Source organism: Syzygium oleosum, unplaced genomic scaffold (assembly GCF_021117445.2).
Source record: "Syzygium oleosum isolate NSW1041296 unplaced genomic scaffold, Sole_v2.1 Sole_v2.14, whole genome shotgun sequence".
Taxonomy (NCBI): Eukaryota; Viridiplantae; Streptophyta; class Magnoliopsida; order Myrtales; family Myrtaceae; genus Syzygium; species Syzygium oleosum.
In genome coordinates, this window is record NW_026607498.1 from 10420376 (window position 1) to 10436178 (window position 15803).

The following is a 15803-nucleotide window of genomic DNA, read 5'->3' on the forward strand; positions in this document are numbered from 1 at the left end:
ATTTTATTCAGACTCTACTGTGATCAATCATTTCCGCTATAAATTGATCAAAATTGTTTAAAATCACCTATTCATCCCCTTCTAGGTGATCCTTGCTAGCTACATCAATTGGTATCAGAGCTAGGTTGCTCGTTTATTGAAGTGTATTATTTTTGAGCCAACGATCTATATGGCTAGCTTGAGTGCTCCAGGTCTCATTGAAGGACAAAACAACAACAGATCACCATATTTCGATGGCAAGGAATATAGTGTCTGGAAGAACAAGATGAAAGCATTCATCAAGTCAATTGATCACATGCAATGGGATCATATCATCAGAGGAGTCAAACCAAAATCCTCTGCACCAAAATCTGATTCAAAAGAAAAGATAGCAGGAAGCGCACCAGCAGATCCTCCATTATCTCAAACTGAGATATAAAAAAGAGAAGCGTTAGATTCAAAAGCAATTTATTCGTTCTATTGTGCTTTAGTACCTATTGAATATAAGAAAATTGCTTCTTGTGAATCAGCTAAGGATATCTGGGATACTCTTTACACTACATATGAAGGAACAGATGGAGCCAAGGAAACTCAGATCAATCTATTGCTTGGTCAATATGAATCCTTCATAATGAAGTCTGGAGAATCAGTTGCTGATATGTATGACAGATTTGCTGACATAGTAAACGGTATTGCATATCAAGGACAACCAGTCTCAGATGCGATGAAAGTCAACAAACATTTGAGAGGACTGTCAAAGCAGTGGGACAATATCAAAACATCACTTCGAGAGACTCAAAGGATCATGCCTCTATCAGTGAATGAGCTAATCGGAACTCTTCAATTATATGAGATTGAACAATTGAATGAGGAGAATGAATCCAAAGGTAAAAAGTCAATTGCGTTAAAATCTAATATTGATTCTGATGATGCAGATTCTGAAGATGAAGATGTTGACAATGAAGAACTGGCTCTCTTTATAAAGAAGTACAAGAAGATGAAAAAGAAAGGAAGAAACTTCAAAGGGAAGAAGCCTTTTGAGAAAAAGAAGACTCTCGTTGAAACAGAAAAGTCAAAGGAAGTAATCTGTTTCCAGTGCAAGAAACGTGGACATATCAAGCCAAATTGTCCACTTCTGAAAAAGAAAAAGAGTTTGAGAAAGCAAAGAAAGCCTTAAAAGCATAAACCTGGAGTGATACAGAGTGTGAAGACAGTGATGAAGATATCTCAAACTTTTGTCTGATGGCCAAGTCAGACTCAGACTCAGATTCAGATTCTGATGCTGGAGTCGAAATTGAGGTAAAGTATCCTGAAATTCCAATTGAAGTGTCAAATTATATTAATGAATTATGCTTTGAATTTAAGGCTGCTCTTAAAAGAATCTCTCAATTAAAAAAGGAAAATTCATTACTGAGGCAACATGATGTTTCACAAAAAGATAAAATCGATTTCCTTCAAAAAGAATTCCATCAAGTCAAAGAAAATCGAGATTTACTTTCCAAAGAAAATGCTATTTTGAAAAAGGAATTTTCAGAAATTACTTCCAAATTTTCAAAAGGTTCAGAAACGTTGAAGCATATTCTTTCTATATAAATTCCTTACTATAACAAATCTTGTCTCGGATTTATGAAGGAAAGTGACAATTTAATTGATTTTCCAAAAGTCAAGGAGAGATTAAGGCAAAGACCTCTGAGACAAGTTTATAAAAATCATTTCAAAAGGAACTTTGTCAAACCTGTTGGCCGAAGTGCACTCAAGTGCTCAAAATGTGGAGATCCACAGCACTTTGAGAATGAATGTCCTAAGGTTTAGAGACCAATTCGAAGAGACTTTGTTAAGATAACCTATACTAATTCTCAAGGACCCAAACAAATTTGGGTACCAAAAAAAACTTGAGTGCTTGTGATTTTTTGCAGGTTATCACAAAGAGAAAAAGGAAGTGGTACCTGGACAGTGGATGTTCCAGACACATGACAGGAGATCCAAGTATGTTCGTTAAACTACAAAGCCTAAATAGTGAAAAAGTTTCCTTTGGAGGAAATAACAAAGGAAAGATAGTTGGTAAAGGAACAGTTGAAATTGGAGGACTCACAATCAATGATGTGTCATCGGTAAAAGGACTTAACCAGAACTTGATAAGCATAAGCCAACTATGCGACACAGACTTCAGAATCAACTTTCAAGAAAATACATGCTCAGGAAAAAGCAAAGATTCTTCTAAAACATTCACAGGAAAAAGACATAGCAATATTTATCTTCTAGATGTCAATCCTAACTCCACACATTGCTTAATCTCAATCAAAGAGGATGAAGATCTATGGCACAGAAGATTACGGCATATTGGTATGAAAGAAATCTCAAAAATCTTAAACAAGAAATTGGTTCGAGGTCTGCCAGATTTGAAGTACAAGAAAACAGAGTTATGCAATGCCTGCACTCTAGGAAAACAAGTAAGAAGCTCTTTTAAGTCTATACATCATGTTTCCACTAATCGTGCTTTGCAGCTTCTACATATGGATCTATTTGGACCAACCAGAACACAAAGTATTGGTGGTAAGAAATATTGTTTAGTTATTGTTGATGACTTCACAAGATTTACATGGGTGTTCTTTTTTGCTCATAAAAATGAAGCATTTCCATATTTTTCAAGATTTGCAAAAAGAATTCAGAATGAAAAGGGTTATACTATTTCCAGCATTAAAACTGATCATGGGGGAGAAATTGAAAATCAAAGTTTTTCAGATTTCTATGAAGAAAATGGCTTTCAACACAATTTTTCTACTCCTTATACACCATAACAAAATGGTGTTGTGGAAAGGAAAAAATCGTTCTTTACAAGAAATGGCAAGAACTCTTTTGATTGAAAGCAAGATTCCTTTTCATTTTTGGGTAGAAGCAGTTTTTACAGCTTGTTATATTATTAACAAATTTTTTCTTAGGTCCATTCTTGACAGAACCCCTTATGAGCTTTGCAAAGGTAGAAAACCCAGTATTTCATATTTTCGTGTATTTGGTTGTAAATGCTTTATACTCAAAAATCCAAATGATCGCTCTAGAAAGTTTGATGAGAAAGCAGATGAAGTATTTTTCCTTGGATACTCCAATACAAGCAAAGCATATAGAGTTTTTAACAGAAACTCTCAGACTGTGGAAGAAATAATGAACGTGAGATTTGATGAAAATGTTCAGACTCAAAAAGATGAATCTGAACTATCTCACAATGTTCAAGAGATGTCTAAAGTTCAACAAGAATCCTCAAAGACCAGTGAAACAGATGAAGAAATAAAGGAAGATTCATTCATCACATAACCAGAACCATCAGAATCTGATAATACTCAGAAGGATAGATTCAACAGAAACTGAAAACATTAATCCAGTCATCCAAAGAACCTCATCATTGGAGAAATAGAAGATGGCATCAAGACTAGATCTAAACACAAGGAAAACATCAGCAACTTGGCATTGATATCAGAGATAAAACCAAAAGGAATTGATGAAGCATTATCAGATGAAAGCTGGATCGAAGCTATGCAGGAGGAACTTCAGCAGTTCAGAATCAATAAAATATGGGAACTTGTGTCAAGACCCAAAAATCATCCTGTAATTGGAACAAGATGGGTATTCAGAAACAAATTGGATGACAAAGGGAAAGTCACAAGAAACAAAGCAAGGCTTGTAGCAAAAGGCTACTCACAAGAAGAAGGCATAGATTATGATGAAACCTATGTATCGGTTGCCAGGTTAGAAGCCATTAGGCTACTTTTAGCTTATACTTGTTTCCATAACTTTAAATTATTTCAGATTGACGTGAAAAGTGCTTTCTTGAATGGCTATATCAAAGAAGAAGTATATGTGGAACAACCACCTGGTTTTGAAGAACCAAGGAAGACTTATCATGTTTACAAACTCAAAAATGCCTTTTATGGTCTAAAACAAGCACCTCGTGCTTGGTATGAGAGGTTAAGTAACTTCTTTCTGCAAAATGACTTCACAAAAGGTAAGGTTGATACAACTTTGTTCATTAAGAGAAAAGGTAAGGATTTTTCACTTGTTCAAATTTATGTTGATGATATTATTTTTGGATCCTTTAACGAACTGTTTTGTAAAGAATTCTCTAATAATATGCAGAATGAGTTCGAGATGAGTATGATGGGTGAATTGACATTCTTTCTTGGACTACAAGCAAAACAAACCAAGGATGGAACCTTCATTTGCCAAGAAAAATATGCAAAGGAGATTGTCAAGATGTTTGGATTGCAGAACTGCAAGAAAACAGACATTCCTATGTCTCATTCACCCAAACTGGACAAAGATGAAAATGGTAAAAAGGTTGATCAGAAGGTGTATAGAAGCATGATAGGATCATTGTTATATCTTATTGCGTCTCGACCTGACATATTGTTTAGTGTCTGTATGTATGCAAGATTTCAATCTGACCCAAAGGAATCACATCTCTCTGCAGTTAAAAGGATAATCAAATACATTGGAACTTATCCAATGTTAGGTCTTTGGTATTCCAAAGAATCAGATTTTACTCTTACTGGTTATTCTGATGCTGATTTAGCTGACTGTAAAGTGGACAAGAAAAGTACTACAGGAACATGTCAATTACTTGGAAATGTGTTGGTGTCCTGGTACTCAAAGAAAAAAAGCACAGTTGCACTTTCTACAGCAGAAGCAGAATATGTAGCATTGGGAAGTTGTTGTGCACAGATTCTGTGGATGAAACAACAGTTGCGAGACTTTGCTATTGAAGATTCAAGTGTTGCAATCAAATGTGACAACACAAGTGCTATCAATTTGACCAAGAACCCAATTCTTCATTCACGAGCCAAGTACATTGAAATCAAGCATCACTTTATTAGAGATCATGTTTATAATGGTGATGTGAATATTCAATTTATTGATTCTAAGAATCAATTAGCTGATATATTCACAAAACCTCTTGATAAGTCTTCATTTGAATATATTAGAAATAAACTATGCATTACTTACCCATTTTCTTGAAATATTTGTTAGACAGGAATTTTTCAGACTCAAATAATCTCCGTCTGAATGTCCATTTCAGACTCAAATGAAAGGTACGTCCTTAATTCAAATTTTGGCGGATATATTTTTTGCATTTCTGGCAGGATATTTTGGTACATGTTATTTTTTGGAAGCAAACCAGGTATGTATTCTAATTTATCTGATTGATTAAGTGTGCTTGAAATATTTTTCTCTATTTCCAAAATTCCTAAATAATAGGATCACATTTTATAACTTCTAAAAGAGGTTTTTATTTCTAAAAACCGTCTTCTTCTTTTTATAAAATCCTAATAGTACCGACCCATTCACTCCCGATCATCACGACCTTCAGAGTCTGCTTCTCCTCCTTCTCCAAGAACAAATCTTTTTGCCTCTGTAAATCACAATGCCTTTACAAGATAAGATCGACAAGAATCCTTAACAGAGACACAAAGACGTCAAAGAAATCAGAGTTCATGGAGATTTCTGATTCATCAGACACAGAATCGGACCACCACCAAGATCCTTAAGAAGCGACACCACAAGAGCCACAACTATCGTCTCCACCAAAAACTACGGGTAAAACTGATTTTCGTTTCAGTAATATCGAACTTGTGTGGAAAGCATACGAAAGGTTGAAACGCAGCAATGCTTTTGCATCGGTTCTTCGTCAGTGTCTGAAAGACAACGACTTTCACACTGAAGAAAGTCTTGTGCAAATTTATTCTAAATTTTCCTCAAGAACTGGTCATGATCAGGCTAGTGCTACTCAAAAGGAAACTATTTCCAGGAAGGGAAAAGAGAAAGAAGGGAAACCATCAACTCCCTCTGAAACGAAATCTGTTCGTATAAGCCCTAAATCTACAAGTGGGTCTAAATTTACGATTCTTGATGATAATGCTAGACTATTTCATAACTTTGAGATGAAGGTTGGAATTGCGTTTGGTGTACAAGGTAATGGCAGTTTATTTAGAAATACATAGCACAGTGTATATTATCAGTTGCTACTTGCTAGAGGGATTATGAATCATCGTAGTGTGGATTTCAACTATCTGGATAAGGCTGGCATTTCTGTGAAACATCTTTTCGAAAGATTGGGCATTTATGAATTCTGTCTGCAATCTGCACATGTATATGCAGAATTGACTGCTTACTTTTACTCGAATCTATCCATTCTGTCCCCAAATTGGCTTCAATTTACTATTGGTGATAAAAAGTATGATCTGAAAGTGGAAGATCTGGCTCTGATTATTGGAGTGAAAAATTACAAGTTCATTCCATTTGAAGTGAGCTTAGAAGATGCTTCCAAAGCAGCTTCAGAAAATCAAAATTTTCCTAGAGGCTCTAAACGTCATATCTCATATTCTGATCTGACCAGAAGGACCGTGATCTTGCATAAGATCATTATAAATTGCTTAAGACCTAAAGCTGTTTCCAAGACTGACTTGTCTAAGTCTGAAATCAAGCTTATCTGGGCTATTATGAATGGAAAGCTTTTCTCTCTTCCTCACATCATCATTTTTCACATGTACAGAACTCTCCAGAAGGACAAGGGACAACTTCCTTATGGTGCACTCATCACTAGAATTTTTACCTTTTTAAACATTACTATTCCTGATGATTTGTGCAAAATCTCTGTTACTTTGATGTTTGTTGAAGAAAAGATGCTTACCAAGATGAATCTTAAGCAATTCGATGATAGAAAGGAAAGAGCAAGTACAGACAAAGGAAAGGGTGTTCAGCAGTCAGAAGCAAAATCTGTTGGCAGGAAAACTGACCAAGACAAAGAAGAAGGAAAAAGAGCAGGAAAAGAAAAAGCAAGAAAGCAGACTGTGTCTCCGAGTCCATTAAGGGTGTACAACAAGAAAAGAAAAATTCTTCTCAGACATGAAGATGATGAATCAAAACACCTTGAAACAGGACAGAATGTTGGTCCAGAACATACTTCAGCACCTGCTGAGAAGGTTTCAGAACCAGTATCTGGGGGCTCACATCTGTAGCAACATGATGATGTTCCACAGAGGACAGATCTAAGTCAATCTCCACTTAATCCTGAAGAGACTTTAAATGAAAATACTACTGCAGGACAAGCAGATTTTCAGGGGGAGATTCCAACAGAGACGGGGGATGAGTTCGAACAGAATGCACCGGATAATGTTCAAGGACAGACCTCAGACAATATGACCATTTTGACCCTTCTGCTAGAAATAAAAGAGAAATAAGCTGCACTTGAAGAAGACGTGAAGAATCTACAGAAAATTGTTGAGGAAAACAATCAGACTAAACGTCTTCAGGCAGAAAAAGATAAGGCAGAGATTGGGGAAGCTATTGCTCTATGTTCAATAAATATGGAGAAAGCTATGGGCCATTGTTCCACAAAGATTGAGGAAGCTATTTTTATCCTGGAAAACTTTCAGCTTATTCGAACCCCATCAAAGAAATAGCCTATTTTGCACCCTCTTTTTTAAACCATTTTGCATTTGTTAGACTGTTTGAATGGTTTATATCATGCATTATTCTGCTTATTATTGATTTATTCTTTTTGCTGATGACAAAAAGGGGGAGAGATTATGCAGATATTGCCGTACTAACATTCCAATATGCAAGTTATACTCAAAGGAAGAGAAATACACAGATCTTAAGAGTTTGTACATTTATTTTTTATTTGTGTTTCATGCGCCGAATATGATTATTTTCTTCAAATTTATTTTTCATTGATTGAATCTATATGGAAGTTTTGTCACCATAAAAAAGGGGGAGATTGTTGAGGAAAACTCCTAATGAATTTTGAAGCTGACAAAACTTTCTATGTTTATCTTGTGAATTTGACATACATTCCATTCCAGGTGAATATATTCTGGAAGTTCAGAAGGAAATATCAGACTTTACAAGTTCTCAGAACGAGAAGTTCAGATTCAGAATGAGAAGTTCAGACTTAACCATAAAAAGTCATTCAGATTTTTTTTTTGTCTTCAAAGAACTTTAGACCCTATGAGAAATAGGTTTCATATCTTATTAAAAGAACCCCACTAATCTAAGTTCTGAAAGAGACGCAGACGCAGAAGTTATGCAGACGCAGACGCAGAAATTATGCAAACACAGACGCAGAAGTTTTTCAGACACAGAAGTAAAACTCATTCAGAACGAAACACAACAGCTAGTGATCTGGCATGGATTTCACAAAAAGAAGTTTTGATTGTCTCAATCTAAAGTTATAATTGATTGACAATCAAACATTATGACAAGTATGCATTACAACGGATAAAGCTCTACTTATGGAAACCAAGATTCTGATTGTATGGGTAACCAGAATCAGCGGGATTCAGATTTTGTCAGCAAACGGCTACTCAATCTATTTTATACAAATCTGTCCAAGATGAAGATTGGAAGATGACCCTCTGAAGACTATCCAACGGCTAGTTTGGAAGTGGAGGAGTATAAAAGGAGATCAACGAGGAGCAGAATGAACAAGAACGAAATCGAGAATCAACAAGTCCAAAGTTTGAGCACACTCCGATCCTTTCTCTTGTTTTTCTTGAGCAAAAGACTAAGATCTTGAGGGATACTTTATAAGAGTGATTGTGTGAGATAGAGAGTCCGATTAGACACAAGAGTGATGTTACTCAGAATTTGTAATTCCTCTTGATTACATAGTGAAATCCAGCCAGTAGGCTGTCAGCGTGGGAGAGTGGACGTAGGCTTGCTATAAGCCGAACTACTATAAACTTGTGTGCAGTTTTTCTATCTCTCATTTCTTGCTTTACATACTGCACACCAAGAGCATTGTCTATATAAACTGTTTTGAATCTGAATTTTATTTAGACTCTACTGTGATCAATCATTTCCGCTATAAATTGATCAAAATTGTTTAAAATCACCTATTTACCTCCCCTCTAAATGATCCTTGCTAGTTACATCATAGAGGACAATCGATGGTAAATGTTCCTCTCTAAAGCTTGGCCATCGCCTAGAGACATGATGAATCGTATTCAACATGTGTCAGATTAACAAGCTTAGACTTGGAGAGGACACCGACTACGTGTGTATACTATGTAGAAGACTCAAAACACCATTAAAAAGCATGTTGATCCAAAGACTGCTAGTTGTCTTATATAGTATACAATATAAACATAGAGGTGAATAAAAAAAGGTCTCTGAAAGAGTGGTACTTATCTGCTCTAGTTGTCTCATGTAGCACCTGAGTGCATGCATGTTACTCAAGTGAAACTTGTGACCCGTCTCGTGCAATGCGCGGAGTTTCACTGTTTTTCGTTGTGTGGCTGATCGAGGTTGCTTATTATCTTGCTTACAAGAATCCTGTATAAGAGTAGCCGATTCGTAGGCCGAAAGAGTTAGCACTTATCTGCTATCTTAAAGAGAGAGAATATACAAATGCTTTTAGTGAATGCTTTTAGTGAGAATGTTGTCTCAAGCTCAAAAGGCATTATTCAATCTAAACATAGAGGTGTAGAAAAAAAAAGTCTCTGAAAGAGTTGGCATTCATCTGCTATCTTAAGGAAAAAGTGTTGGTTGTCTTATATACGGAGATGGTGGAGGTTGCTATCTGTCTATCTACAAAAATTTTCTACAAAAGAAGCAAATCAACATCCATCAAAATCTAGATCTAAATATGGAAGCTTTTCTCTCTGATCTAAATTTAGATTTGGGAGGTTTTTAGAGGCGTTCGATCTGTGCTTGTTCAACATGCTGTTGTTTTTATCGTCTTTGTATGGCAATTATGTTGAGGATGCCAAACCTAGGCACAAACTACAAGCCGAAGTTTATAAAGGGGAAGATCACGGCTTGTGCCAATCATCATTGAAGGTTCCGGTGATCGGTTGCTGCTTGTTTTTTGATGTTGTGATAGATCTAGTCTTTTGGAATGAGAACATGCTTATAGCTGCAAGCTGTACTATTTTGCTTTATGGGTTTTCTTTTGTTTTGCACCTCTTTTAGGATTTTCTTTATTTGGAAACTTTCTATGTTTCTCTCATGTTGATTATGACAAATGAATGAAATTTTTTTTTGATACATCGATTGCATCAAAATAGGACCACATATCTCTTCGTTATGGGGCTGCTAACTCCATACTTTTTTTTAATATATGATGTATCCATTATTTGAGATATAGAGGGACCACATCGATTGTAGCTAAATAGGACCACATATCTTTTGTCATAATCGCAGAAATACAACTAGCCGCATGTCCAATGTCATTTTGTTGCTGATGAGTGGGGAGATATGCCAGTTAGACAAGTAATTTACAGGTTGGCAATTGCCCATACACTTCGACTTTGGGAAGATATTATTTCTACATACATTCACAATACACGAAATATCTCGACGGGATATTACCACAATAGGAAAAATACTAGACCTTCGGAGATCGGTATATAATTGGTTTACAAAGGTGACGCGTCGAGCTATTATCGGTTCTTGAACATGACACATTTGTTTAAAGAACCGGTCGCAATCTATACACCGGCCTAAGTATATCTTTATTAATCTGTTCGATATACGTCATTTCGCTAATAAAACAAGATGTGAATAGATTGATCACATGATGTATTAGAACAAGTATATCTTCACCGTATATGTTTTGCCAGATATCCCGTTAACATAATATTGTCTATGTATGATTATAAGAAGGAATCACACAAAACTCATCCAAACTTTGGTATCCCTTTCAACTTTCATTTTTGTTACGGCAACCATTAATCATCCGTTACATTTTTCGTTAGCATGTGCAATGCACATGACTGTTAAAGGTAAAAATGTATTTTCGTCTCATATTTTTAAGGAAAGTTCGGTGGTATTATGTGGCAATTAAAAGTACAGGGAAAAATGTGTACTACCCCAAAAATTTAGAGAGGTTTTGTATAACTGCTACTATAATTAGATTAGCTTGTGCAAGATTTTACTTCTTGTTGAGAGCTTCTCGATCAAGAGTCATACCTGAATACACCAAATCAATGTGGGAGAGTGAACCCTTCAGATCGCATGCATAGATGTACTACTCGAGGTACGCAAATAACTAGCCCAAACACCGCCCGACCGCTAGAGCAAATAAAATGTAATCTAATAAATAAAAAGGAACAAGATTAAGGCTATGGTCTTGTTTTGTTTATCATTATGCCTCCAAATTGGCCATCCTTTAGCTCGTTTTGGTCTCACTCCCATTTCTTTTATTTAGACTTTATAAAGATGGGTGCATATTATGAATAAGCTCTTGTTGTTCTGCCCTTATTGACTCCTGATACCCCTTATCACCTTAAATTGACCATATTGTCCAATGCTTTTGAAAGAATCACCTAGCTTATACGCAAATGTAAAGAGTAATGTTAAGCATATGAAAACTAAACCAATAAATTGCTATGCCGAATAACATAACAGATTGTAATGTTTCTTTAAACTACAGGGCCATAACCAATATCTAATAAAAGTCCGCCGTATCACTTAATATACTAACTTAATAGACATATCTTAATATGTCTAGCAATATCCTAATGTAACTTCGACTCACAAAAACCAAAAAGAAACTTTCGCTAACAAGTATACTTTTGTGAACTAAATAGTTTGCTGGGTGTCAGCACATCATTTTTTTTTTGGTTATGTCAGTTCGGGTCGTTACAAAATCGTTCAAACGTGATTACAAAGTATTTTTCATCAAAAATGGTTGACAACGTGTCGATTCTCGTTAGTTTCGAGCTAAGTCGAGGCTCGTCGAATTTGGATTTCGATCGGATAATTCATGTCGGGTTAAGATACTGGCCCAACATGAGAAGACTCGACGACTCCACATTGGCCGGACAACATAAAATGGGCCGAGGCCCTCGAGTCTAGGGCTCTGTTAATAATTTAAGGTCGGGTACTGTCGTCACCTGATTTACGTGAAAAAATTCAGCCCTACTACAAGAAAATTTAAGAGCATTGTTATCACAAGTTTACGACATTAATTTCACCAAATTTGCATATAATAATGTACCTATTTTTATTGCAATTTCTTATGAAATGTTCGTGTCAGATAATTGAATTTTGTCATTTTCTCGTGCTACCTAATGATAATTAAAAAATAAATGTACTATATCTATGTTAAGAATATATCGGGTATTCTCAATGTATATCGTACATTATACTATAAAAGAATGAGTATTTTTCCCTAAGTTCAAACAGAAATGAGTATCTTTAGTCTGATCCCTACCAAAGAAAAGAAGATATCCCCGGAGCGAGTGACTCAATGAAAGAAGGCCCAGGGCCCGCCCCCTTTGAGGTGGGTCTTCACTTATCTGATTTAGAGCGAAGAAAAGAATTTATAGGCGCTCGCTCGTTCCTATGATCGGTAAAAACCTACCCATCGAATCAATAGATCGCATGATCAATGCCCAAACTCTTGATAGAAAAGAGAGTGGAAGCCGCTTTAGTTGAGGATGGCGTCTCTCCCCTAAACATAATTTCCAAACGAAATGAAATCCGAGGGATTATGTTTTATCCTCGACGGGAGATTTTTTTTCTAAACACGTACCAGTACCGTGTGACTAGTCTAGAAGTATTGTCAAATTGAGATATTTAAAAAAGCCTATAATTATACTTCTTCTGTTTAGCATGAGTGAAGGGAGGTGGAAGTTATGAATCAAGTCAGAAGCAAGGAGTATGTTATCCTCAATACAGTTTGGCAGCATTATTGAAAGTCAAGTTCATACGTACGAGTATTTTACTAACAGAAGTCTTGGGCCACTAAAATTTTCACAATTTTTTTTTTTGTAAATCTTAAGAGTTTCGTAATCTAACACTTTCGTGTAATGGGAAGTATCCAAACCCTTTCGAAATATACGTATATGGACAAGTAAAATAACATATACTTTTTTCCGTAAAATATCGAATAATTAGAATATACATTTTAGCCTGTGAAAGAGGACAATTCGAGGGAACAGACAACCCCACTATTGCTTTTCAGAGCAAGCACAGCGAGCTGAAGCTCAGCTCCAGGAGCTAATCAAGCTCCTTGAGCAAAGAAAAAGGCATGAATCAAACTCCAAGACGAGTTAAATTATCAAGTCATGCCCGAGCCGGAGCCCTGCACAAATCATGAATATGCTCTACTAGTTTATACCACTTATTTTCAAGGACCGATATACCAACTAGGCATGCAGCCCTGCTGATAAAGAGATTGAGGGATGGGACCGGAGACTATCAGGTTCGAGGTTCGATCCCGTGAAACAGCATACACATGTACATAGTAGAGAGGAATGGGACCAAAAAAAAAAAAAACAGGACGCATATGACATGCGATTCAGCGATGGAATATGGTGCGAGTGACCCCTGAAAGAGAAGTGTTGAAACAATTTCATTATGATGCACCTGAGAAATGACCTCCATCAAGTGTCCCAAGGTCAAGATCCGGATAAATCAAGTACACAATAATCAGGGTATAATTATAGTAACATAGCTAGCTAGAACCACCACCGCAATGAAATCAAATTCACCACCCACGTATCGAGAAAGCCGAAAGCAACTGAAACGACCAAAATCTCCAAATGCCAGGATTCACCTCTCCGATAATCATAACAATCCGTGTGAAGTGTCTCCTCGTCAATCAGATGGTATGCAACGTGGGTAACCCATGGACCTCAATAAAACATCATCGATGCCAGAATCAGGAATAAGCTCGAGATCCCGCTCCAAGCTATTCTGCCGGCGTCGCTGTCGCCTCCAGGCGTCGCTGTAAACATTCATTCAACGTTCTGCTATTAGAAACCGAAACACTTACAATAACGATCGAGATGTCTCGATTGAAAGGAAACACAGAGTTCCGCAAAAGGGGGGATGCAAAATGCAAGTCTCTCTTGTTTCCCGAGTCTCTACAACATCAGTGACGCTTAGCCCTATGGTTGGTTTTTCTCCTCGAACGCAGTCACAAGATATACCCAATAGTTAACTTGTCTTTGAGGCAGAAGACGACGCTCGAAGGTTAGCAAGCAATACTGCTAGCTTCAAGGAATATAAGCGATTCTTCTGATCAACTTTCATGAATTTTGTCCCAATTCCACTGTCTGTCCGTCTTAACCTAAAGACAAACTTAGGATACGATAAACTATCTACATATAGAAGTAACAAGACATCAATCCCAGAGACAACCCAAAATTTAATGTGTAGACTAACCGAAGATAACCATAAACAACCCTGTTTAAATTTTTCTGCTTGTCATGAATCTGCTATTGCATATTCGATCATCCTCATAGATCTCATTCACGTGGACAGCTTTGCCAAGGAAAGTTATGGTATGAGACAGGCTTGGACAAAGGCCATGACTCCAATTATTTCCCCACTAAAGTAAGATTTCCACAATCAAAGCAAGTCGACATCGGTGGTCCCGAGAGCATCGGACACCCGCATTTTTTAAGGAAATTTCCAGCCTTATCGGGTTCTAGACAAAACTATCTTCCTCACTTAGATTTGATTCCCTGAACCAGCTCTGGAACTACTCTATCTGGAGGTTCAACAATGGCGGATCAAACATTCAATGCATAGAGGCACGGCAGTTCAGGTTCCGAATTGGAAACCAAAGTTGAAAAGAAGAACAGTACTGCAGCACCAAAATTGCTGCTTTTCAACGACCCAGAAACGAAAACGGAATCGAATTTCTTACCTGGTGGCGTTGTCGATGACGACGGAGGCGTAGCGGTCGCTGCCAATCAAGAGATTCTCGTGTTAGAAAACCTTGTTCGACATCAATTTTTGTTACTGGAACTCAAAAGGAAGAACGGGTCGCAGAAAAGCAAAGTTCGATTCAGTTTCCAAAACGGGCCAAATCCCAGTTCCGAATGTTAAAGATCGGCTCATGGAAATCGCCATTCGATCTCGTCAAAGAGAACGCTCTTCCGAATCGCAGACGAATTCGCTCCTCCCTTCCCCCTGCAAAGATTTCACGAGAGAGAGAGAGAGAGAGAGAGAGCGAGTAGGGCGATCGCTTACCGTTGCAGGAGCTGGTGTCGGTGGGGACGCCGCATTCCTTGGTGAGCTGGAGAGCCTGGGTGACGTTGATCCCGAGGGAGGCGAGCAGGCCGGGGGTGGTGTAGAGGGTGCAGAGGCAGGCGCGGTCGTTCTTCACCGTCTCCCGGATGGGGTTGCAGCAGGTGTCCGGCGGGGGGCTCGTCGAGTTCAGGTAGTTGGCGCAGGGCACGAGCTTCGACGCGCACGTCTGCGTCGCCGGCGTCTGGGCCCCCGCGAGGACGGCGGACCCGGCGGCGACCAGCAGCGCCGCCGCCGCGACCAGGAGGAGGACAGGCGTCCGGCGAGAAGTGGAGGCCATGTTTCTCTCTCTCTCTCTCTCTCTCTCTCTCTCTCTCTCTGTGCGTTGGGGATGAAGAGAGTTAGGTGGTTGGGTTGGTGATGCGTTTCTGACGGAGTCGACTCGGTATATATGGTTGCGACTCAGTGCGGGTGCGTGTGACGACCGAGTTGCGTTTCTTCTTCTTCTTCTTCTTGTTCTTCCTTTTTGTGTGTGAAAAAGTGTGAAACTTCTGAAACTCATGGGAGCGCCGTGTCGCCACGCGTTTGCTGGCTCACCGTACCTTCACGCTCTCCTTATTTTTCCCAATCCTCCTGTAACCCTAGTCTTACAACTTGTCACGAAAATATAATTGAGTCCTACAATTTATAAAAAATATAATCAAATCTTCAAATTTATCAAATTGATGTAATTAAGTCCTTTCGTTAACACCGTCCGAAATTAGCTGACGCAAAATACTGATGTGGCTTCTTCTTCTTCTTTTTTTCTCTATTATACGTGGCTAAAGCGATTTTGTTTTTGTCCTGTT

General features: G+C 37.8%; 1 protein-coding gene across 1 annotated transcript; it reads right to left on the minus strand.

Annotated features, from left to right (window-relative positions):
* Positions 1-13319: 13319 nt before the first annotated feature.
* LOC115686538 (non-specific lipid transfer protein GPI-anchored 7-like) lies at positions 13320-15479 on the minus strand. The gene is made up of 3 exons (XM_030611874.2): positions 14959-15479; positions 14633-14671; positions 13320-13705 (listed from the first exon to the last, which is right to left on the minus strand). The coding sequence occupies exons 1-3, from the start codon at positions 15293-15295 to the stop codon at positions 13614-13616; spliced, it is 468 nt and encodes a 155-aa protein (XP_030467734.2). The 5' UTR covers positions 15296-15479; the 3' UTR covers positions 13320-13613.
* Positions 15480-15803: the final 324 nt, after the last annotated feature.

Excerpts from the sequence above, each read along its gene's own strand:
- LOC115686538 (XM_030611874.2), bottom strand. The coding sequence starts at position 15,295 with ATGGCCTCCACTTCTCGCCGGACGCCTGTCCTCCTCCTGGTCGCGGCG. Across the intron at positions 14,672-14,958 it reads CGACACCAGCTCCTGCAACG|CGACCGCTACGCCTCCGTCG; the intron begins GTAAGCGATCGC and ends CTTGATTGGCAG. Across the intron at positions 13,706-14,632 it reads GTCATCGACAACGCCACCAG|CGACGCCTGGAGGCGACAGC; the intron begins GTAAGAAATTCG and ends GAATGTTTACAG.